Genomic DNA, 27,143 nt, shown 5'->3' with positions numbered 1-27,143 from the left:
TTTTTAAGCCACGCTCCCTTGCGTGGCCCTTTGCCTCCACTCCCCGGGCGGGAGGGGGGAGGTGACTTCTGGTCTCCCCCCTTCGCCACCCCTCTCTTCCCTCCACTTCCCACCCCAAATCAGTGGGCCTGCTACACTGATTTGGGGGGTCATCTTCTCTGTGGACCCCTTTTTTCTGTCTTTCCCCCCAGCCTTCAGTCTCCCCACCCCTCTCTCTCTCTTTTAATTATAATTACTAGTGTCTGAACCATCGTTAAATTGCATGAGCCCTACATCCAAAAACTTAACATTTATTTGCATAAATAGTACTTCATTTAACTATAACCATAACTATAACGTTTTTTTATTATTATTTATTTATTTATTTATTATTTATTTTTTTTAAGGTCCTTGCCACCGAAATCTCAGGAAATTAGGTGGCAGGACCTGCCAGAGTAAATAACTATAATACTGGTGTACCTGGTCTGCCTCCACGAGGCAGAGTGTGGACAACGTTGGGTCCCATTAGGGGCCCAGCGGCTAAATGACCAGAGGAACAACGGTACACGACACTACACATGTACAAAATCCATACACTTTTAAACCTCTGGCATTGACAGTGTTCTGTTTCACACCCACAATGTATAGCCCGTGGAGATGGGGGAAACCACTGGTGCCGTTTGACACTAAACACACTCTACTGCAATAGCACCAATCTTGCATATTGTCTGCATATATTTTACTTGTATAATTGCCTTCTTTCACGTGGTTTCTGTCTAACCAAGGTGATATAATATGCATAAGTGGGTGGGTAGGTAGGTCTGTTATTGTGGAAGGAAAGACAGAATTGTCATCCATTTCCCCTATGGGAGAAAGGCACACTGACTCAGTTCCCTTGTACTCTCAGTTCTCTTTCATGTCATGTGCTTTCAGTCAAACTGAAAGCACATGACATGAAAAAGGAATGGTTTGTGCCTTTTCTCTATCCAGTGTGTCTTTTACTTTAATTTTTGAATTTCATTCCACAGTCTTTGTCTTTAAAGTGCATATTGACTGGTTCTCATTGATTTGCCCTTCAAAATCAGAAAGGATGAGGGAATTACTCTTGTAAATTACACACATACATGAGGGTGATTTACTGATTAGAAAATGAATATGCAAATGTAAGGCAAAATTGATATGTAATTAAATAAAAACTGAATCGATATGCATATCAGTTGATAGACTAATAAAACGATTTAACGTTACCATGATAATAATGTACATTGCTGTTTTAATTAAATTGTCGTATTGAATTTTTTTTTTTTTTTTTTTTTTTTTTAATCGTATGATGTGAGCAATACACAAAGGAACCAGTTTTTTCTCTGCTTCCTTCGTGTATCATGGCTGTGAGATCCAACCAGATAGTACAACACCATCTTAATATCCAAGCCCGAGGCGGGATTCGAACCCGCAACCTTTGGGTTGCCAGGCAGGCACTTTACCCACCCGGCTAACCCAGTCGGCCATATTGAATTAATGAAATTATACACTGTTGTAAGAAAAAGTCAATTAGATAGTAATAAGAAGAGTGCTGCAAACAGAGTAAAAGGTTGCTTGTATTTGTATTTATGTCAGTCATTACATTGCATTGCTGCATTTTGTCTAACTTTTACAATAAATTTCCTTGTACCTTATTCACATTTACAAGAAAATATGTTACCCCCCCCCTCACTGGATATACCCTTAGGATTACAAGAATTGTAAGGGATCAAAAAGTTTGCCAGTTGCTGAAGTAGATGTTTAGAAATAGGTTTTACATTAAAAAATATTGATTTTGATATATTTGTCCAAAATATACTGATATTTTCAATAAACAATTTTTAAGTTGTATAGCACTCGTATTAAATGAAAGAAAAATTTTTTTTTATCAATGTATTTTTAATATGTAGTATTATATTACTTAAGCCTTTTGTTCAACCTCTTTTCATCTGTAGAATGCAAAAAGAGAAATTCTTCTGATAGCCATTGTCCTGTTTGCGGAGTTACAGTTCGATCTCTTGAACTAGCAACGCATTTTGAACAAGAAGTAGAAAAGCTTTCAAAAATCTCAAAGTAAGTTTACCTATTCATCCAACAGTATATTTATTTATTGTTCTTTATTTGTCACTTTTGCAACACCCGTACTTTGTGTCCAAGAACAAAGACCCTCTGATATGCTCTTCCAAAGGGAAAATTCAATGTTGCATTGGAAAGTCCACTCATGAGACTTGTCACCAATAATAATTGGCACATCATTTACAAGGTAGTTCCAGAAAGCATGTAGTTTAAGAAGAATAGCCAAGCAGGGGGGAGAGAGAATTTTTGAGAACACAAAAATGGAAACATGAGTTTGGATATCATCTACTGATTTACCAGATAATCAGAGGATTATGAAAAGATTTGATGAAAAGGTAATGTACAATAGGCAATAAGAAAAAACAATGTAATACAGGAGAGAAAAAAAGAGTATTGCTGATGTATTTGCAATATTTAAAACATCACTGATGAAACCCATTTGACAATGTGCCACTTGAGGGCAGAGCAAGTAATTTGAATGTTTACTATATCCATATGGCTAGTAAAGTATACATCCCCTCAGTCTGTACAAATATTTCATAGCAACTAATGATGAGATTTCAGGAATGGATTCTGGACAGTGTGACCTCAAGGCCACACTGTCCAGAAACCATTCCTGAAAGCTGTTGTCAGCAACACTTTGTCGGGGCCATGTCTAGCATTTTTACTACCTGGTAACAGATTTCATAAATCTTTTGAATAAACAGTGAAGTGCCAGCATAGGTTGATTGATACTGGTGCCATTGATCCAGTAGTGCAGCTGCACTAAGGCCCTGAGCTTCCCCCCCACCCACACAAAAGAGAAAGAGAAGAAAGCAATATATATTTTTTTTTTTCTGCCACGAGCATTAAATTTCATGACTGTGCTAAATGTAACAACGTTACATAAAAAAATAAATTATATTGCACCAGGACCTGAGATTACAGTAATATGCCACTGGTTACACCACTTTTCACATGTTCACATATGCACCTGATATGTTTCTTATACACAAATGTTCCTTGAAACACAACATAAAACAGTAGAACTTTATTAAAAAAGTGCATAACTAACACTGGATTTTATCTTGTAAGTGTAAATACTAATACTAAAATACTAAATCAGCTAGTCTGTGAATGGTGTACTTCAGTATGTGGACATGTGTTTATGTAAGGGGCGGCTCCTAGAACGTGGGGGCAAAGATGTTTCACGTGAGCAGGTAGCTAATATCAGGGAAGAGAGCCTAAAAAACTTCAAGGGTTGTGTTAGGGTTGTTAAATATACAAGAACAGTAAATCTTAATTGTTTATACAGTAACGTTAGAAGTGTCGTCAATAAAATGAGCGAATTTTAACTGCTGGTTAAAACAAGTAACGCGGACATAATAGGGCTTACAGAGACGTGGTGCCACAATTGCCACCCGGAAATTGGGGATGATGAGTTTCAGTACGGCTTGTATAATGTATTTAGGAAGGATAGGATAGACAGAAGGGGTGGTGGGGTAATGCTTCTTATCAGAAGCAGCCTGAGTGCGACGATAGCTTTCTCGGATTCAGACATTTCACATGCTAGTATAGAGTCTGTATGGTGTGAGATAGTTGGAAACAAAGGTATAATGCGAGTAGGAGTAATCTACAGACCAGGTGATTGTGAAGATTATGACAAAAGCCTCTACATGCAAATGGAATGGGCAAGTAAGCGTCAATGCCTTATTATGGGTGATTTCAATTTGCCTCTAATTGATTGGAGTAAATGGGAAGGAAACTCGACATGGGGAACAAAATTTTTAAATCAACTAGATGACTGTTATTTGTATCAACATGTGAGGGAAAGTACTAGAGAAAAGAATATCCTAGACCTCATCATCACACATGAATCAGATGACATAACAGGGCTGACAGTAGAGGAACCAGTAGCAGGAAGTGATCACGGAGTTCTACGGTGGATGATGACGAGAGAGGTAGCAGAAGTAAAAGGCAAAGGAATGGGTTTTAATTTCAGAAAAGGAAATTACGATGCCTTAAGGTACTACATGGCCTCTATTAACTGGGTAGATATCGCGCAGAGAATGAATACAATTGAACTGTGGTACGCTTTTAAAACATTAATCACAGATGCCTTGAATGCATATATACCATTAAAAAAATACTCCACGAGAAGGGTTCCAAGTTGGATGAACAGTGAAGTTGCCGCATTACTTGAGCAGAAAAAGGTGGCATGGAAAGGTTACAGAGCAATAAAAAGTACTGAAGCCTATAACAGCTATAAGGTGATGTGTAATAGAGCCACAGAAAAGGTTCGACAGGCAAATGCAGTTTATGAGAAATCACTAGCAAACAGAGCAGAGGGGGGATAAAGAATTCTTCACATATATAAATGCCAAGAAGAGCAGGACAAACCAGATTGGACCTTTTACGTAAGGGAAAGGGGACAGTAATAAATACACCAGCTGCCGTTGCAGATGAACTCAACAGTTATTTTGCATCGATATTTACAAATGAAAAGCCTTTTGTGGCAATGGGAAATTGTGGGAGCGAAGTTAAAAAATATGTAATTAATGATATTGAAATTTCGCAAGATTATTTAATGAAAAAACTTTCGAGCCTACAGACCAGTAAGGCTCCTGGAGTTGATGGAATATACCCTATAATCTTAAGAGAGGCGTCAAGCGAGTGCATTGAACCATTGAGGCTAATTATGCGAGCATCACTAGACTCTGGGGAGTTTCCTTGGATTGGAAAAGTGCAAATGTATCTCCCATACATAAGGGTGGCTCTAAAAGTGAAGTTGGAAATTATCGACCTGTCAGTCTGACTTCAGTAGTAGGGAAAATCATGGAGGCAATGATCAAGGGTGGAATTCAGGATCATTTGGATCGAATTGAAATTCTCAAGAATACTCAGCATGGTTTTGTAAAGGGAAAATCATGTTTAACAAATCTGGTTCACTATTTCGAAAGGGTCACTCACGAGGTGGATTTAGGGAATAATTTCGACATTGTTTATTTAGATTTCAGCAAAGCTTTTGACTCAGTCCCACATGAGCGGTTGCTTTATAAGCTGGAACAGGTTGGAATCACTGGGAAAATCCTTAGATGGATAGAAGGATGGCTTCAGGGCAGGAGGCAGAGGGTTGTGATAAATGGCTATTCCTCAGATTGGGTTGATGTAAGAAGTGGGGTTCCCTAAGGATCAGTATTAGGACCACTGTTGTTTTTAATTTTCATAAACGACATTGATGAAGGGATAGAGGGTGTGATGTCTAAATTTGCAGATGATGTTAAAATTGGTAGAGTAGTTAATGATCACTGTCAAGCTGAGCTTCTTCAGAGAGACCTAGATAGACTTCAGGAATGGTCAGAAAAATGGCAGCTGTGCTTTAATCCAACAAAGTGTAAGGTATTACACCTGGGAAACAGTAATCCCAAAAAAACTTATTCACTTGGTGGAGTTCAACTAAACCCAATACTGGAGGAAAGGGACTTGGGTGTTACGATACGTTCAGACATGAAATTCTCTGAGCATTGTAAACAGGTTGCAAGGAAGGCCCATGGTGTCCTATCGATGATCTATCAAACTTTTGCAAGTAGAGATAGGGACGTGATAATCCCATTATATAAGGCTTATGTTAGACCACACTTGGAATACTGTGTTCAAGTATGGAGACCGCACCTAAAGAAAGACATCGAGCTTCTTGAAAGGGTGCAAAGAAGGGTAACTCGCCTGGTGGATCGGCAAAAGGGCGTCCTTATGAAGAAAGACTTCGAATATGTGGGTTGCAGAGTTTAGAAACTAGACACCTTAGAGGAGATTTGATTGATGTGTTTAAGGCTCTGAGAGGCATCAGTAAAATGAATGAGGACAAAATTTTCAAGATTATAAATGATGCTAGAACTAGGGGACATAAATTCAAGTTATGGGGGGAAATGTTTAGATTGGACTGCAGGAAGTTTTATTTTAGCCAGCGAGTTATAAATTACTGGAATAAGTTGCCTTCATGGGTGGTAGAGGCCGACAGTTTGGGGAAATTCAAAGGTCATCTGGATAGTACTTTCGGGTAAGGGAAGCGCATAGGATGATAGGTTTAATTTCCTTTATTTATTTTTTATTTTAATTTTTTTTATTTATTATTTATTTATTTATTTTATTTATTTATATTTTTTTATTATTTATTTTATTTTTTTGTTTTCGGATTTTTTTTTTTTTTTTTTGGCTGGTGCAGCATAAGCCATAGGCTTTCTTGCACCATGCGGCTGTTACTAATACTAAATCTGCAAACTTGGACATTAAGCCTGATATACCATCAACAATATCATTTATAAATACAGAAAACAGCAATGCACCCAACACTGAACCCTGAGGGACTCCACTAATAACATTAGACCACGGAGAGCAATGTCCATTGATTACCACTCTGTCTTCTCCCACTCAACCATCCCTTTATCCATAGCAGCAATTTGCTTCCAATGCCACAATCACCAATTCGTGCAGCAGTCTTCCTTGTGCAACAGTATCAAAAGCCTTCTAAGATCTAAATGCATGCAGGACTGTTTGATTCATGAAATAGTTTCTTGTAATTGGTTTTATATATTTTATAAATATTAAGAAAGTACTAGTAATATTAAATGAAGTAAAATTTTTTTTTTTTTTTTTTTTTTTTTATTACATCCTATACAATGATCCATGTTCAGAAGAGTTCACATCACAAGTTCATTGTAACTGCTTAATCCATCAAGCACACAAAAAAGTATTGTTCTTGCTCTAATTGCATGGGCCCATATGCCTACTTTTAAAAATCAGCAAAAAATAATTCAAAATTATTCACTTTTTTTTTTTTATGCCACCTTTATTTTCAATACAACTGTGATAGTTCCATTTTTCTATATTAAAAGCACATATTTTAAATTAATTTTTGAAATTGAAACTCCCTTTAGACCTGTCAGCAAGTGAAATACAAATTCAAAAAACCACACACTTGAATGAATGCCTACATTTGGATGCCAGCCTCTCAATGAAGTGCTTGCTGCATGAAATGTGAAGCATGCATATCAACAGTTTGAATCCAGATAACACTTCAATGTGAGAGTGTTACCAATTGGAGAAAAGACACACTGCAGTAAAGCCAGCTTGCTCTCAATAACTCTGACAGATGCCAGTCAACAAATGCATATAATTAGGTTTAACTTAGATTGTGAATTTTTTTTAATTGTGTGATAATTAACAGAAATACTGGAAAAATCACAAATCAAATTTCAGCTATTAGAAGTTTCAGCTGTGTGGATGGTGTAGAAGAAGAGCACAAATAGCTGAATTATTGTGTGGGGCAGTCTAATCAACCCCACATGCATGACTCCTTGTTAAGACAGCTGATATATATTGGTGCTGCAATTAACAATGGGTTGTGTATTTTTTGTGGCAGTGTGGATGTGAATTTGCAACATGCATACTGCACCCTGTATATGCTATCCTTTAACCTAACTTGTTATAAGTAATGTGGAAAAACAGGAAGTTTTCCCACATTACCATCAGTGATGTCCAGAGATATTTAAATCAGCAATTTTGCACCTTTTTGTTGTTGAGTTTTAGGCACGTCAATCATTGTGTGTTTGTGTGTGTGTTTACAGGTTTGCTTGATGAGCAGGCTGAAAAATAGGGGGAACTCTATTCCCTCTGCCTGAGGTCAGCTAACTGCAGCCTTGATTGAAGAGGACTTTAGAAATTCCTCCACTTATCAATGATAATAAAACCTCCAAATGAGTGATAAGTTGTGAAATCGCCATACTGTCACAGAGGACACTTCTGTATCCATGAAAATTTCTTCTTGTGTAGTATAATGAAATGTGTGTTTATGAAATGCAACAATTGAGAAATCAAAAACATATTGATGATTTATATCTGTCCTCTTTTGTACAAGTATGCATGCTGTATCATTTAGTTATGGCATATTACAGGTCATACATGGATGTGTGGTGGCCAGTTTTTTACACTATTATCACATATAAGATGTAGATAAGAGCAAATGTATATCACATATACATGATATTTGTTGCTACAAACATCACATATACATTTATAGCAAATCTCAGTACTGTGTTACTGAATATCCCTTTTGCAGCTGCATGTTACATATAATGCTTTTAAGACCTCTGTTTATGTACTGTAGCTGCAAAAGGGATATTCAGCAACACAGTATTCAGTACCTTAATTAGTATAGTAATTCAGTACTTTATTTTGTAATATAAATTATTTTTTGTAGGAATTTGAAAAGGCCATCAAGGGAGGGAACACCTTTGTACAGAGTGAGTAGAAATTTTTAAAAACAATGTCCATAAAATGGGACAAACTGTATGTATGTAAATAATGATAATATAATATAAGATAAGTAAAAATAAATTGATTTATCAAGTTTTATTAACAAATAAATAATAATAATAATACATTATGATACCACCAGCTGAAAACTGGTGGTGTCATGAGTTTAATAGACTCCAACATAGCATTCCTACAATAGTGTTCTTGTGTTATGTGTGCAAGAGAACACATAACACAAACAAAATTTGCCCGTCCATAGGCAAAATGTGCATGTTTTGCAGGCTCATAAATCCAGAACACATTATGGGTGTTCTGGATTATCAGCAGGCTGAAACATACCCCCTTCTAGAGATCAGCTAATGGCTGCTACCCAAAGTCTTTATAGGAATTTGCTCCAGTAACTAATGAGATTTCAATCCAGACCATTTGAAATGATCAAGAGCATTATACTGTTGTGGAAAACAGCAAACACATATATATGTTATAAAGGAAGGCCTTCACTTAACCTCGCATATGCACTGAAAAACATAATTGAATTGTCTTTTTCTAATAGTTGCTGTGTTTCATCTATTGGAAAAATCCAATTTAATATTAGAGTTAGAAGAATGTAATTCTAATATAAATTGAAGTTACAAACAAAAACAGTTTGTGAAGGTAAAACCTTTCCATGTAATAAATCTCTAAAACAAGGCCAATTGGATAAACATCAAACTAAGGAAGGGACCGTTTTTGCATGCTGTGAGTATTTAAAATGATAAAATGGTCATAGATCATATTTAATCATTTCAGGCCATCTACAATTATATAATTATAACAGTAACTTATTTAATTTAGTGATTTTTATTTACTGTATATTATATATCGTTAAAATATTTTAACTGTAAAATATTCCTTAATTGGTATCTGGTATAATATGCACTCAGTGATCACTGAATTATGACCACCTACCCATTATCATGATGAGCCACTGTTGGCATGGATAACAGCTGCTATTCACCTAAGCGTTGACTCCAGTAGATGTCTAAAAACGTCCATAGGGATCTGCAGCTAAGCTGCCTGAAAGGTTTCCCACAGTATTGGAATAACTGACAGTTGCATGTCCACACACCTCACTTCCTGATCCAAAACATCCCACAGGTGTTCAGTTGGATTGCGATCAGGAGAATTTTGGAGGGAAATCAAGATGGTAATATCTTGATTGTCAATATGCAACCGTCGGCTATTCCAATACTGTGGGAAGCCTTTCAGGCAGCTTAGCTCGCACAGAAGTGCGATTGCAGAAAACTGTGAAAAAAATGGATTAAGAGTAAATTTTGATAAGACTAAAATTATGATGACAGGAAAGAACAAAAAAGTCCATAACTATTAAATGGATAACAAGAAGGTATTACAAGCAGATAAATACAGATATCTTGTCAGTTTGCAAAATGGGAGAAGTAATCAGGCAATTTGAACTAAATTGCAATGGGTAAGATAGCCTGACAGCTGTCTTACTCATTGTAAATATCTGCTCCCTTTCTCAAGGAAGGGAAGCAGATATTTACAGAAAGAATGGATGCTGAGTTAAGGAAGAGGTTTAAATACAGGGGGTCTTCATTATCTGAAGATAATTGGTTCCAGAAAATTCCACTTAAAACTGTACCAAATTTCATAGTGTGTATTATGTACTTAGTAAAAAAAAAAAATGAATTGAAGGAACTGAAAAATGAGAATTATTTTATTAGACATTTTTTATTATAATATGTTGAACAATGTAAGGTAAAATAAAGTTTATTGAAGTTACACCATTTTTCAATTTTATGAATGAAGAATGAATCCAGAGTGTTCCTTTTGCCATATTTTTTCAGATAAAATTGTGTCATAGCATTATGTCTTTAACTTTTGCTTCATGATCATGAGGGTCATTCTTACAAAAATAGTCAAGTGCTTGGTCAGTTTTCTCAAGGGCTTTCTTTAATTTTCAAATCCTTGTAACTGCAGGGACTCGGATACCAGGGACCCCTGTGTATATGCTTCTTAAGGAGCAACCTGCTCTATGGGCTGAAACTTGGAGGATATTAAAAAAAATTGAAGCTTTTGAAAAATGTGGATGCTGAAGGGACTTGAAAGGACAGATAGATCAACAAACAGAATTAGAAATTAGTAGGTAGTGAAGAGTAAAAGAAAATCGGAGTATGCTAAAGATTATAAGGAAAAGAAAAAAAAATTGGATTTTTCCACATAGCTCATGAAATCTGATAAACTGGATACACAAATGGATGAAGAATGGCTGTAAATAAAAGACCAGACAGTACTCTGCCCTGAAGAATTCTGGTATACACTGATCAAGAGTATGATTCACAGTTAAATGCAATCTTCTTGTTAGAAGAGGTTTTAAAATGTCCTTAATTTTGCAGAGGATAAGGGCTTGATGTTAGCACTATCAGAAGAGGCTCATTGTATATCTAGATATGTAACTGCAAACTTTGCCTTTTCATTAAGTGCCTTAAGAACATTGTTAGATGAAGACATAACCATTTCAGTGCTATCCACTACTATAAATTTTTTTTATGGTATTATAATAGTTTTATAATAAATATTTATCATGGTGTTGGGATAGGTTATTTCTTGATAGATATTACATGCAAAGAAAAATGTCTCATTTAAAGACATGATTAACACCAAAAGTTTTTAGAAGTGGCCAAAAGGTTTTTAATTGTGGATCAGAGCTTGATGTGTATACACATCTGATTCCTTCACTCCCTTGTGAGATGAATCATATGGAAATATTTGCTTAGGAGAAGGTTGGATTTGCTTTTGTTTAGTGGTGGAAAAACCAAAATCTGCTGTTTTTATTCTTTTAACAAACAAGTAAGGGTGCAAAGCACAGTTTTGTTGTAGATAAGCAAACAATTCTAGCCACTTGCTGTATTTAAAAAAAAAAAAAGGAAACTGTGCATCTGAACTGAGAAAGATGGTAACAACTTGGGTCAGGGCTGAGCAATGGGGAAGACACAAATCCTATCATGGAAGGGGACCAAAAATGTTTAAGTTTAGTCGTTGGAAAGTTATGACTAATCATAAATTTACTCAAATATCTGGGTTAGTAAAATAACCTTTTATACTTCAACACCACCACAACTAATAGATCAGAGGAGTTTTTCAGAGCCATTTTACAACAATACATATAAATACCCATCTGAGATCTCTTAGGAATGACAAGTATGAATGCTATGTTGCAAGTAAAAGTAAGTGAATTGCTTCATTTTGCTAGCAGTCAGAATTGAGGGAGCATATTGGGGGGGAAAGAGAGAGAGAGAGAGAGAGAGATGTGTATTATTTCATTTTAAAAAATTCTACTTTAAATATATCTTAAGCTTTAATTCAAAATTAATAAAAACAAGAAGAATTTTAAATATCAACAAACGATTTCTCAGCTTGACATCAGCTATAAAAAAAAAATCACAGTATAAAAGAAGAGACTGCCTGCACTAACTAGGAACAATTTCATTGCCAGTCCTGCATTTGAAGTGACTTTTCATATTATCATTTTTGTACTATCAAGTTAATAATCTTACATATATCTTGATATGCAGTTATTCAAAATTGTTGTTATTGTTTTGGTTTTATGATGCATCAGTGTAAAACCATAAAGAGTATGCAGTATATTTTTTATGGCATTCTTTATAGGAACATATGCAGCTTAGAACTATAAAGGATATGCACTTAGAGAAAATACTAGAGATGAGAATATTCTTGACCTCATCATTATTTATGAATCAGATCACATCACAGGGCTTAAAGTACAGGAACCATTGGCTGGTAGCGATCATGCAGTCATTAGTTGGAAGATAAAGAAAGATGTTGCAGTAGTTAAAGGTAAAGCACAGGTTTTAATTTCAAAGGAGGCAACTATGACCATTTAAAGTGCTATATGGCATCTATTAATTGGGCAGATTGCAGAGGGAGGATGAATACATTTGAAATATGAAATATCTTTAAAGCAAAAATCACAGAAGCCATGAATGCATAAATACCATTAAGGAAACATTGCACGAAGAAGATGCTGAAATGGAAGAATACAGAGCTGGCCTGTCTAATAGAGTAGAAAAAAAAGATAGCATGGGAAAGTTACAGAGCTATGAAAAGTGCCAAAGCTTACAACAGCTATAAGTTGATCTGTAATAGCACCACAGATAAGGTTAGGGAGACCAAGGATGTGTATGAGAAAGTACTGGCTAAGAGAGCAAAGAATGGGGACAAGGAATTTTTCGTGTATGTGAATACAAAGAAGAAAATGAATCAGATCAGACCCCCTGTGTAATGGGTGTGGGACAATCTTAGTTAGCCCAGCTGAGGTTGCCATTGAGTTGAATAGGTAGTTTGCATCAGTCTTTACTGATGGAAGACCCTTCATGCTGAGGAGAGGCTGTGCGAGTGAGACTGAGTCATGTGAAAATAAACAGATGATGGTTTATTAGAAAAACTTTTGAGCATAAAGACAAGTAAGGCTTCCAGAGTTGATGGCATATAGGTTTGGGGGAGATGGCCAGAGAGTGTATAGAACCATTTATTCTAATTATGAGGGCATCATTTGACTAGGGGGAGAGACCTTTTGATTGGAGAAGTGCCAATGTATTATCAATGCATAAAGGTGCCCTAGGAGTGAAGTTAGTAACCACAGACTGGTCAGTATGACTTCATTGGTGGGAAAATCTTATGCACAATGATAAAAAAAATGCAACCAGGGAAATTTAGAAAGAAATGGTATTCTGAAAGACACTCAACATGGTTTTGTTAAGAGGAATATCGTGTTTAACTAACCTGGTAAGCTAATTTTGACACAGTTTGACATGAGATCTAAGGAACAGTTTCAGCATAGTTTATTTAGATTTAGCAAAGTATTTGACTCAATCCATCATGATAGGTTACTGTATAAGCTGGAACATGTTAAGATTACTGGAAAGATTCTAAGATAGATTGCAGAGTGGTTGCAGGGCAGAAAGCAGAGTGATGTTATCAATGGATATTCTTCAGACTGGTTTAATGTCAGAAGTGGATTCTCCCAAGGATTGGTTCTTGGACTACTGTTGTTTCTGATTTTTGTAAACAAAATCTACAAAGGGATAAAGGGCATGATGTCACAATTTGCAGATGACATAAAGATTGGGAGAGTTGTTAATGATCAGTACCAAGTAGTACTCCTTCAGATTGACTTGAACAGGCTTCAAGAATGTTCAGAAAAGTGGCAGCTGAGTTTTAATGCAGCAAAATACAAAGTCTTACACTTGGGGAAAAGCAACCCCAAAATAAACTATACACTTGGTGGGGTTGAATTAAAAACAGAGGAATCTGGAAGTTACAATACAGGCAGGTGTGAAGTTTTGTGACTAGTGTAAACAGGCAGCCAGGGAAGCCCATGGCATCCAATTGATGATTTATCAAACATTATCCTGTAGAGATAGGGATGTCATAATCCCACTGTATAACAATTATAAGACTGCATTTGGAATACTGTGTCAAAGTATGGATTATTTCATCTGAAAAAACATATTGATTTAACAAACAAGTATTTAGCATTAGCATTAGTAGAGGCATATCATGTAAGAAAGCAAGCTTATGCAGAATCAGCCAAAAAAAAAAAAAAAAAAAAAAAACCTCATATCACCCATCCATTCACTCCAAACGTTTGTCCAGTTCTTCCTTGAATTTATTTAAGCTATCAAATTCCACAACAACAGATGGAAGTTTATTCCAGCAATCAACTACCCGCTGGCTAAAGGCAAATTTCTGCACATCTATTCTACAACTGTCTTTCCTCAGTTTGAGTTTATGCCCCTTCAGATTCATAATCTGAGCAAGAGGAAAAATCACATCAGCATTGAGCCATTAAACCATTCAAAACCTTATACACTTCAATTAGATCACCTCGCAGGTGCCTAGTCTTAAGACTCTGCAGTTTGCAGAGCTTAACCCTTTCTTGGTAAGAGCACACCTTTGTTCCCCCTTTACTAATCTTATTGCCCTTCTCTATACTCGTTCTAGCAAATCTACATCCAAAAATGAGGCATCCACATCTGTATGCAGTACTCAAGGTGTGGCCTGACCACTGCCTTATAAAAAGGAATAATCACTTCCTTATCCCCGCTAACAAAATTCCTGTATATCATTGGCAAGACCCCATGACCTGCTCTGGCAGCCTGTCCGCACTGCTCTGAAAACTTCATATCTGACTGCACAATTACCCCCAGCTCTTTTTCATTCTCCACTAGCTTGAGTGTACATTTTGTACATTTGAAATGTACCACACAGTTGTTACATTTCTCTGGGGTTACTGCTACCCATGTGCAATACTTTGCATTTGTCAATGTTAAACTTTAGTTGGCAATCTCAGCCCACACACCCAACTTTTCTAGATCCTGTTGAAGTAGCTTACTGTATTAGCAACCCTGCCAACCTTTTTGTCATCTGCAAACTTCAAGATTAAGCCTGATATACCTTCATCAATATCATTAATAAATATACAAAACAACAATAGGCCCAACACCGAACCCTGGGAGACTCCACTAATAACATTGGTCCATGAAGTGGTGTTGAATCCAGGGGGGTGCGTTTCACTGGGTCACCACCAGTGAAAAATGGTAATTTTTATTTTATAACACATGAATTCAGATGCTATTGTAATTATAGTGTCCTGCGGCTTTCAGAGGCAGGACTAAACGATGTCCAGGCAGAGGGAGGAATACGACAGCCACTTTGAATTTGCAGATAAAGGAACCACTAGGTGGCAGTGATCACAGTGTACTGATTTGGTATTTACTTGAAGATTTAATTACCATCAGGGGTAAAGGAAAGGGTTTTTGCTTCCGTAAAGGTGAGTACAGTGGTCTCAGACAGTTTTTAAATTCTTTACAGTGGGATCAACTGACGATGTTACCAACAGTAAATTCTAAGTGGGAAGCATTCAAGGAATTAATTGTGGATGCTACTAAAAGTTTCATACCTATTAAGAAATATTGTTCAAGGTTTAGGCCTAAATGGTTATCTAATGAGATTTGTAACAGAGAAGAAAAATGCATGGGATGCATATAAATTATCAAGCGACTCAGAAGCCTATGGCAGCTATAAGTAAGTCTGTAATCAGGTCACAAAGGAGGTTAGGCAGGCGAAGGCAGATTATGAGAAATCCTTGGCAAAAGATGCTAGAAAAACAGCAAGGATTTCTTTACTTATATAAACTCTAAAAGGAAGGAGATGAATCTGATTGGTGCACTTGACATCGATGCTTCGAGTGTTGATGATCCTGCTCAGATAGCAAACAAATTGAATGAGTATTTTGAATCTACATTCACACATGAGGAATTATTAAGGTTTGAAAATGGCAGAAGGTTATCAAATCGTAGCAGGATACTTAATGATTTTGTAATAACTGGGAGCAAAGTGGAGGAGAAATTGTTGAAGTTAAACATAACAAAAGCACCTGGGGTAGTAGCAGTAGTAGTGGCATGTGATGCAAGAAAGCAAGTGTATGAGCTTATGCAGCATAAGCCAAAAAAAAAAAAAACAAAAAAAAAACACACCATTCCCTCCAAATGCCTGTCCAGTTCCTCCTTAAATTTATTCAACCTGTCAACTTCCACAACGACAGATGGAAGTTTGTTCCAGCAATTAACCACCCGCTGGCTAAAAGCAAATTTCCGCACATCTATTCTACATCTGTCTTTTCTTAATTTGAATTTATGCCCCCTTAGGTTCGTAATCTGAACAAGTGGAAGGATCCCATCAGAATTCAGCGTGCTCAACCCGTTCAAGGCCTTATACACTTCAATCAGATCACTGCGCAGGTGCCTAGTCTCCAGCCACTGCAATTTGCAGAACTTAAGCCTCTCTTGGTAAGAGGATCCCTTCATTCCCCTCACCAATCTTGTTGCCCTTCTGTACACGCTCAAGCAAATCTACATCCTTCCTAAAATGAGGCCTCCAGACCTGTACGCAGTACTCAAGGCATGGCCAGACCATTGCCTTATACAATCACCTCCTTCTCCCTGCTAGCAAAATTCCTATATATCATTGACAAAACCCCATGACCTGCCCTGGCAGCCTGTCTGCACTGCTCAGAAAACTTCATATCTGACTGCACAATTACTCCCAGGTCTTTTTCATTTTCTACCACCTTAAGTGTAGTACCACACAGTTGGTACATTTCTCTGGGGTTACTTCTACCCATATTCAGTATTTTGCATTTGTCAAGGTTAAACTTCAGTTGCCACTTCTTAGCCCATCTGCCCAAAATTATCTAGATCCTATTGCAGTAGCACACTGCCATTACTGTCATTAACAACCCTGTCAACCTTTGTATCATCTGCAAACATCTGCAAACTTCGACATTAAGCCTGATATACCTTCATCAATATCATTGATAAATATACAAAACAACAGTGGACCTAACACTGAACCCTGTGGGACTCCACTAATAACATTAGTCCACGAAGAGCAGCACCCATTGATTACCACCCTCTGTCTTCTCCCACTTAACCATCCTTTTATCCATCGTAGCAACTTAACCTTAATACCATTCTGCTCCAATTTGTACAATAGTCTTCCAGGCGCAACAGTGTCAAAAGCTTTCCTTAAATCCAAATATATGATATCAAAATTATTTTTTGCATTCAGTTCCTTTGTAACCACATCATAATATCCTATCAAATTTGTCAGACAAGACTTTCCCTTAACAAACTCATGCTGTGTCTGAATTATTGCTGCGGTCTTGTCTAGATGATCCTGCAATGCATCTTTAACCAGTGACTCCATTATTTTTTACCCAGAACAGAAATTAAACTAACTGGTCTGTAATTACTCGTGTCACCCCTCGACCCCCCCCCCTTTGTGAATTGGGGATACATTTGCACATCTCCAGTCCGTGGGGACCTCCCCTGAATCCAAGGATACTCTCATAATTATGGCTAAGGGTTTGCTTAGTTGCTTTGCCGCCTCCTTTAATATAACTGGATAGATCCCATCCACCCCAGGTGCTTTTCTTATGTTTAACTTCAACAATTTCTCCTTCACTTTGTTTTCAGTTATTAGAAAACCATTAAGTATCCTGCTACAATTTGATACCCTTCTGCCATTTTCAAACCTTAATAATTCCTCATGTGTGAATGTAGATGCAAAATACTCATTCAATTTGTTTGCTATCTGAGCAGGATCATCAACAGTCGAACCATCGATGTCAGGTTGACCAATCAGATTCAACCCCTTCCTTTTAGAGTTTATATAAGTAAAGAAATCCTTGCTGTTTTTCTTAGCATCTTTTGCCAAGGATTTCTCGTAATCTGCCTTCGCCTGCCTAACCTCCTTTGTGACCTGATTACAGACTAGCTTATAGCTGTCATAGGCTTCTGAGTCGCTTGATAATTTATATGCATCCCATGCATTTTTCTTCTCTGTTACGAGTCTCATTAGTTCATTTGACAACCATTTAGGCCTAAACCTTGAACAATATTTCTTAATAGGTATGAAACTTTTAGTAGCTTCCACGATTAATTCCTTGAATGCTTCCCACTTAGAATTTACTGTTGGTAACATCATCAGTTGATCCCACTGTACAGAATTTAAAAACTGTCGGAGACCACCGTACTCACCTTTACGGAAGCAAAAACCCTTTCCTTTACCCCTGATGGTAATTAAACCTTTAAGTAAATCCCACATCAGTACACTGTGATCACTGCCACCTAGTGGTTCCTTTATCTGCAAATTCTTAATACACGAATGATCACTGCTGATAACCAGATCAAGAGTATTACTTTCTCTGGTTGCCCCTTGAACATGCTGCTGCAGAAAACAATCATCCAATAAATCCACAAGTGGGTGGATGGGATCTATCCAGTTATATTAAAGGAGGTGGCAAAGCAACTAAGCAAACCCTTAGCCATAATTATGAGAGCATCCTTGGACTCAGGGGAGGTTCCCACGGACTGGAGATGTGCAAATGTATCCCCAATTCACAAAGGGGGATCGAAGGGTGTCACGAGTAATTACAGACCAGTTAGTTTAACTTCTGTTCCGGGTAAAATAATGGAGTCACTGGTTAAAGATGCGTTGCAGGATCATCTAGACAAGACTGCAGCAATAATTCAGACACAGCATGGATTTGTTAAGAGAAAGTCTTGTCTGTCTGACAAATTCGATAGGATATTATGATGTGGTTACAAAGGAACTGGATGCAAAAAATAATTTTGATATCATATATTTGGATTTCGGGAAAACTTTTGACACTGTTGCGCAAGGGAGACTATTGTACAAATTGGAGCAGAATGGGTAGGGTAAGTTGCTACAATGGATAAAAGGATGGTTAAGTGGGAGAAGACAGAGGGTGGTAATCAATGGGTGCTGCTCTTCGTGGACTAATGTTATTAGTGGAGTCCCACAGGGTTCGGTGTTAGGTCCACTGTTGTTTTGTGTATTTATCAATGATATTGATGAAGGTATATCAGGCTTAATGTCGAAGTTTGCAGATGATACAAAGGTTGGCAGGGTTTTTAACGACAGTAATGGCAGTGTGCTACTGCAACAGGATCTGGATAATTTGGGCAGATGGGCTAAGAAGTGGCAACTGAAGTTTAACCTTGACAAATGCAAAGTACTGCATATGGGTAGAAGTAACCCCAGAGAAACGTACCAACTGTGTGGTACTACACTTAAGGTGGTAGAAAAAAGGGAGTAATTGTGCAGTCAGATATGAAGTTTTCTGAGCAATGCAGACAGGCTGCCAGGGCAGGTCATGGGGTTTTGTCAATGATATATAGGAATTTTGCTAGCAGGGAGAAGGAGGTGATTGTCCCTCTGTATAAGGCAATGGTCAGGCCACGCCTTGAGTACTGCGTACAGGTCTGGAGGCCTCATTTTAGGAAGGATGTAGATTTACTTGAGCGTGTACAGAGAAAGGCAACAAGATTGGTGAGGGGAATGAAGGGATCCTCTTACCAAGAGAGGCTTAAGTTCTGCAAATTGCAGTGGCTGGAGACTAGGCACCTGCGTGGATCTGATTGAGGTGTATAAGGCCTTGAATGGGTTGAGCACGCTGAATTCTGATGGGATCCTTCCACTTGTTCAGATTATGAACCTAAGGGGGCATAAATTCAAATTAAGAAAAGACAGATGTAGAATAGATGTGCGGAAATTTGCCTTTAGCCAGCGGTGGTTAATTGCTGGAACAAACTTCCATCTGTCTTTGTGGAAGTTGATAGGTTGACTAAATTTAAGGAGGAACTGAACAGGCATTTTGAGGGAATGGTGTGTTTTTTTTTTTTTTGGCTGATGCTGCATAAGCTCATACACTTGCTTTCTTGCATCACATGCCACTACTACTACTACCTTTTGAACCCCCTTTGTGAACTGGTGATACATCTGCACATCTCCAGTCCATATGGACCTCCCCTGAATCCAAGGAAACTATCGTAATTATGGCTAAGGGTTTGCTTACTTCCTTTGCTGCCCCCCCCCAGTGCATGTACCAATGAAAACCCCCCCCCCCAGTGCAAATACTCTGGATTGAACACTGGTGAGATCGACAAAAGGGCAACCATACAAGGAAAAACTGATTATGCAGGCTACAGAGCTTGGCAACTAGGCACCTTAGAGGGGATCTGATTGACATTTATAACTCTGAGTGGGATTAGTGAAATGAATGAAGGTATAATTTTCATTGTTAAAAAGAATTCCAAAACTAGGGGCCATAAAAGTCAAATTACAGGAGAAGTAGTTTAGATTAATTGTAGAAAGTTTTTTCTTTTAGGCAGCAGTTTTTGATTTTTGGAACAAGTTGCCTCTGCAGGGGTAGTCGGCTTTTGTAGATATTTTGTAGAAATTCAAAGGTCAGGAGGGAAGTGCATAATTTTATTTTTTTTTATTATCTACTTTTTTTTTTTGCTGGAGCAGCAAAAGCCTATGGCTTCCTGCCCTATATGTCTAATACTAATAAGAATATGCCATGTTGTATTAGTATTATGTCTGTAGAAGTGTGCTGACAGGACAATTTGCAGCTTGTTTAGGCTGAAATACCTGGGATTGCCCACTGGGAAACTTCTATGTGAGATCTTAACTGCAGCCTCAGTTGAAGCTGCTCAGCTCTCCAATGGAAGTCAAAACCAAATCTCTCGAGTGATTACTTCCAGCTGTCACAGAGTACTAATAATGAATGTCTCTACATGTGACTTGAATTCCATTTGATAGTGTTAGGCATTTTGTTAGGCAAATACGATATAATGGCCTCCGTAGCCGAGTGGTCAGGAGCAGGAGTGCAGTAGCACGGGCTCTTTGAGTAGATGGGGTTCAAGCCCCTGACTGCTGAATACGGTCGATCTGCCAACCTGCACTAGACCAGCGTGGCAGATTATGGTCTATTTCCCTCAGCATGAATTGTTGAGGAGGCTTCCATCCTGCAGTGGATTGATAATGGCTGCACTTTACTTTATGTACTATATAATGTGCTTTACAAATAACAAATAGTTGTTATTTGTTAAGCACATGTTAGCTTTGATTGAGCAGGTGCATTCAAAAAATATGTAGTGCGATATGTAAACACAAGTGTTATACATTAAATTGTGAGATCATGATGCTAGATTAAAGGAGAGGAATAGTTAAAATAAATAGAATAAAAAGTTCAGAAACTGAATAAAGATGTAAAAAAATGCCTATGCTTAAATTACAGTATGCAGTTATTTATGAAATTTGTTTTACAGGTTGAATATGTTAAAAGGGCAAAGTTGAGTATGTTGTTAAGAATTAGGTTAACACATGTAGTAACACGAGAAAAACAAAGTCAGATGAGAAAAAAACCATCTCAAAAGCTTACATGTAACTCACCTGTTCTTATCAGTTGTTATTGATGTGTAACAGAATTAATTGGATGAAAATAAAACTCCTAAATTTATGTGTACAGCAGCTTTTTCTCTATTGCCCTGATGGACAAAAGAAAATATGAATTATAGAAGTTTATTTAGTATTAGTAGTGGCAATGATTTATAAAGCTGGCTGAAGGCATACTTTCACACATCTGGTCTGCAACCATCCTTCCTCAATTTGAATTTATGCTCCCTCGTGTGTAGTCTGAGCAAGAGGAGGAATCTCATCAGCTTGCTCAATCCATTCAAAGCCTTAAACACCTCGTGTCACCTTTTGATCCCCCCCCTTTGTGAATTGGGGATACATTTCCACATCTCCAGTTCGTAGGGACGTCCCATGAATCCAAAGATGCTCTCTTAATTTTTTTGAGACCTTTGCTTACCTCCTTTGCTACCTCCCTTAATAAAATTGGATAGATCCCATCCACCCCAGTGTCTTTCTTACATTCAATTTCAGCAACATCTCTTCCCCCATTGACAATCAACTGCACATTCATGTTGGAATGTGCACTGCATTTGATTGTAATCAGGTTTTAGATGGCCTGTTGTGCAAATGATGCAAGGAAGTAAACTTATACAGCATCAGCAAAAAAAAAAAAAAAAAAACACTACACCACTCACACTACCCTCCTCATCTGTCCAATCCCCCTCTAATAATTTGTCTAATTCTTCCTTAAATTTATTCAAACTACCCACCTTCATAACACACTATATTGAAGTTTGTTCCAACAATTAATCACTCTCCAACTGAAAGCAAATTTTTGCACTCTACAGTCATCCTGTTGTGGTATAAATTTATATCCCTTATGAGTGTAATCTGAGAAAGCATTAGGATGTCATCCAGTTTAATTTAGTCATCCATTTAAGGCCTAAACTGTTTTGGTAAGGGTGCACTTTTGTGTCCCTGAATAATATTGTTGCTTTTCTATGCACCCATTCCAACAGATCCACATCCTTCATTAAATGAGGCTTCCAAAGTTTTATGCAGTACTCAAGATGTACTAACCATTGCCTGTGGAAAAATCACCTTTTCTTATAAGACTCTGAGAGGGATTAGTAAAATCCCTTATTGTATCTACATTCACTGGTAAAATTTCTGTGTGTGTGTGTGTATATTGATATACTATATATATATACTATATATATATATATATATATATATCCAATATTTTAAATTAAATAAACTAAAACATAAGCCAGTAGTATGGCAAAAACTGTAGAGCAAAAATTAACATAAAAATAACCCAAATAAACAAACGAACGAAGAGAAAGAATAGACATAAATAGTAGCCCGGAAACCCTTGTATAATTTCGAGTTTTAAATCCAATTAACAAAATCGGTGCAAATTTTAGGATAATTCCAATTACATATTAATTTAACGGTACCCCCCCCCCCCCAGAGGTACCAGTTCCGAAAGACGTGAAATGTCACCAAAAGAGGGTTAAAGGAACTACCAAACGATAAAAAAATCAATATATATATATATATATATATATATATATATATATTGATGTGTTATTCTTTATCATGATTCAATCAGCACCATGTGCTTTACTTACTTTTAGTTTAACAACTTTATCTTCCACTTTCCTCTCAGTTATCATTAAGTTATTTAGCTCCTAGATATAGGATGGTATACTTTTGGTATGCCCATCCCTAAATATCCCAAAACAAATAAAATGCTGATGGTTGTGATATTCATAGGTTCTCATGAGTTGTAGGCTGAAAGAATATTTACTTACTGATAATTACTCGTTTTTCAAAATAAAATTTAATTTTTGTTATAAACTTTTATATTGACAGTTTAATTTTTTTATATATGTAATAATAATAAAAATCCAGCACTTGCTATATGATGCTAATAACATTCTTATCATATGGTTATAATGATACAGTAAACCCTTGATTCAATTAACTTTGGAAATAACGAACAGCATTTTTACCAGTGGCTTAACTGCCTCAGTCTGATGGTATTTACCATCATTTAAAATATTTTCACAATAAAGCAGCTAGAGAGCCAGGATTTTCCTTACAGTCACCTTCCATAATCCTGCAGTGTAGGCCAGATAGGAATAGGAATTCATATGAACCTCCAGCGAGTGTATTGGAGAACTCTTCAAATTAAAAATAAGCTTTAGTTAGTGTTTCCACTGCCATAATATAATATGGCAAAAATTAAGGTTTTATGTACTATATTGTTTTTTAATTAATTTTTAATTAAAAGTTTTAAAAACTTTTAATTAAAAATTAAAAGATATTAACAAATATTATTTGGATATCAAAACTAATTTGGATATACAAAACTATAATTTGTGACACATTAGTTTTAAATTTTATGTAATATAAAATTTAATACTGCCTACATGGCAATGGGCTGCACAATGTGAAGAAATGGGCCACATATAGGCTGCAAGTTAAACACCCCTATTCTAAAGGATAAAGAAATTGATGGCTGAAGAGTGTTTCTGCTCCATGACTAAAATAAAATAAAATTAATTCCCTTTACAGTAAAGTACTTTTATTTATTATTGTTATTTGTGATTTTCAGTTAAGTAAATAACCATTGCTCATTCATGTATTCTCTACAGCCTATTCCTTCACCATCTCTGCACAATGTGAAGGAATGGGCCACATTGGCTGCAAGTTAACCACTCCTGATCTAAAGGATAAAGAAATGAATGATGGCTGTAGAGTGTTTCTGCTCCATGACTAAAATAAAATAAATTCCCTTTACAATAAAGTGCTTTTATTTATTATTATTATTTTGTGTGTGTGTGTGTGTGATTTTCAGTTAAGTAAATAAGCATTGCTGATTCACGTATTCTCTGCAGCCTATTCCTTCACCATCTGTGAGTAGAAAAAATATTAGTGGAACACAAGAAAAAGTAACGTCATCTGGAAGATGGGAGGTATACCATACTGATTTCCTAATTTTTCATTTTCTCTATATATAATATGTGTATATAGCATTTAAAATTAAATAAATATTGCATATTTTTGTTTTTTATAGTTCTTTAATTTACATTGTCATTTCTTAAACTGGCAAGCAAAAACAATGGCAGGGCACCTGACAATGTCCATTTTCTTTATTTATTTTTTTTTAAATTCTGCTTGAACAGTGCCAGTATTTCGTCTTTTCTTAATTTTGTAGAAGAATAAGAGAAATTTACCTCAATATGATACGCCGAACACTTCCGTATGATACTCTCCAGAAATTAAAATGAATATAACATTAACACAAAATGATTGCAGTAAAAAAATAAATTAAAATATTGAAATCAACGTAGAACTTATTGAGCATCATAGCTCTGGTTTGTACTATCTTTTCTTAATGAATTTCAATACTTATTGTATGTAACTTTTTAAGTTTTAAAGAAATATTAAAATTTTTAAATTGCAGTGTGTTTTACACCTTTTATTTTTAGAAAAATATTAAAGAAGTATTAGTAAAAAGTTTTAAGCAAAAAAAGTAATTTTTCTAAAAATTACAAAAAAAAACACCTTACACAAAAAATAGAAACATCATTTTCTTAGTCTTTTCAGTTTTCCAATTCAAAAGACTTAAGTGTGTGACATTTCAAAATGTGCATGCACATGTACTTCTGTTTATTATGTATATAAATATTTTTTAAAATGTATATTCAATACTATTAGTTACTTCTATTTTCTGGTTTATTTCAGATTAGTTGTGTACTAAATTTAGTACACTAAATTTTATAATTTAGCACACTGTGAAGAGCACAGTATGCTAAATTTGAAACTATGAATGTTGCTTCCCACAAAGGAATGCCCACTTTGAAGGAATGCCAGTTTTGTGTATCATCTTTATGCTATGAAAACATAATAAATCTTTCAAAAACTACTATATAACAGTAGATGTTTACTGAGCTATATACACTGAAAGAATTCTCTGGCAAAGAATGTGAAGAACATTAGTACTAGACAAAGGGATGTATTATATTGGTCTGCTAGATATGAACGTTATAACTGTTGATGGTTCTACTTAGGTCACTGACAAACAGAATAGATACATTGTATCTACATTCACATATGAGAATTTTTTAGAAATGGGATGCCAAATGTACTTAGTGGGAGAGGAAAAACAGCTAAACTGACACTTTAAACAGTACCATGCATTTATTCATACAAAATCCAAATAGTTACAAAAACAGTGGCAGGGCACCTGACAGGTTCTCGCACCCAATTTCTCTACAAAAGCTGAAAGAAAATCACTTCAGAAACTTTTGCAGTAAAAGTTTGAATATATTTAGGAAGGTAGAAAAAGTTACAGAATTTTAATCATAAAGTAACTACAAATGTGGAAACAGTTTTCGAGGGGGACCATGTGAGGTGCCCTGCCACCACTGCTAGATTAATAATCTAAATTATTATTTATTCATTGTTTAATTTTATCCCTGAATTTCTTCATTACTTGATGAGACAAAAAGGAAAATGTTCTTTAAATTAGAAGTGTTGATACACTGATCACTAAATTTGAGGCAACCTATAAAATTTGTTTCTTTTTGGGTGCAGCTTTTTTATTGTAATCTCATATACACAATGAAGTAAGTTCACATTTAAAAAGAAAATAGATTGTAACGCAGTGTAATAAATCGACAGAGGTGAACAGTGCAATGTTGAGTCAGTTTGGGGTGACATAAGTATACTCGGAAAACAAAAATGAGAGGAGGAGTGTGTTATAGACCTAATGTAGACCCTCCTAGCCGACTGACTGTTCAGGGGGTGAGTCTAAGGTGAATAAACAGATGATGATAATAATAATAATAAATAATGACTGAGTATAATGAACAACTATACAGACAAATAGAGGGGCCAGTAAACAGAATTTTTTATAATGGGAAAATTAACTTTCCAGATATTGATTGGAACTTGTGGTTTGGTCACTCACATACTAGCAATAGTTTTGTGGATTTATTGGATGACCATTTTCTATACCAACATGTTAGAGATGCAACAAGAGAAACCTTACACTCTTGATCTGATTATCAGCAACCCTTCATGCATTAAGAATCGTCAAGTGAAGGAACCAACAAGTGGCAGTGATTACAGTGTATTGATATGAGATTTACATAAAGGTGTAACTATTAAGGGGAAAAGGAAAGCCTTTTACTTTCATAAAGGCAACTACAATGGTCTCAGACAGTTTTTAAAATCTCTTCAATGATCTAAGCTTTGAACAGAATCACTTAGGCTTTTTACAGCCAACTAACTGTTGATGAGCCTGCTTAGGTTGCTGACAAACAGAATAGATATATTGTATCTACACTCACATATGAGGAATTTTTTTTTAAGGATGGGGATCTACATTCACATGTGAGGAATTTTTTTTTTAACAATGGGAATGCCAGAAGTGTATCAATTACATGGAGCTAAATGTAAATAAGGCACCTAAAGCAGATGAGATTTAGCCAGTTATATTAAGAGAGGCAGCAAAATATGTAAGCAAACCTTTAAACATAATTATGAGAGCTTGCTTGGATTCAGGGAAGGTCCCCATGGACTTGAGATATGCAAATGTATCCTAAGTGAGTAAACTCTAAGGCTGACTTCTCTTCCAGGAAAAATAATGGAGTCGCAGATTAATGAAGTAATGCAGGACTGTCTACACAGAACTTCAGTTACATGGCAGTTACGGCATGGATTTGTTGAAGGGCAGTCTTGTATAATAAATCTGTTTGGATACTACACACACTGGCCAATAAAATATGAACCTTTATTCAGTATTGAATTAGGCTGCCTTTGTTTCAAATAACAGCAAGTGTGCAGCATGGTATGGATTCTGCATGATTCGTTTTGGTCTAATTGTAACCACTCTCCCAGCAAAATTAGCATTAGCAAGGGCACATGATGCAAGAAAGCAAGCTTATATA

At 36.2% G+C, this 27,143-nt stretch overlaps 1 protein-coding gene across 3 annotated transcripts in view; it reads left to right on the top strand.

Moving 5' to 3' along the window:
• LOC150075695 (E3 ubiquitin-protein ligase RNF220-like) overlaps positions 1 to 27,143 on the top strand; it is a 226,643-nt gene that overhangs the window by 123,923 nt on the left and 75,577 nt on the right. For 2 of the 3 annotated variants that reach the window (XM_090388362.1, XM_090388361.1), the window contains exons 3-5: positions 1,956 to 2,073; positions 8,312 to 8,354; positions 24,084 to 24,161. In XM_090388362.1, coding sequence (XP_090244488.1) covers positions 1,956 to 2,073; positions 8,312 to 8,354; positions 24,084 to 24,161 — 239 coding nt within the window. The remainder of the gene's footprint in view (positions 1 to 1,955; positions 2,074 to 8,311; positions 8,355 to 24,083; positions 24,162 to 27,143) is intronic. The other variant, XM_090388364.1, reaches the window with a different exon arrangement.

The sequence above is a fragment of the Mastigoproctus giganteus genome, chromosome 14 (genome assembly GCF_048544385.1).
Source record: "Mastigoproctus giganteus isolate SK-2022 chromosome 14, ASM4854438v1, whole genome shotgun sequence".
NCBI lineage: Eukaryota > Metazoa > Arthropoda > Arachnida > Uropygi > Thelyphonidae > Mastigoproctus > Mastigoproctus giganteus.
Note: the sequence above shows the minus strand (reverse complement) of the source record. Positions and strands in the feature narration are given on the sequence as shown.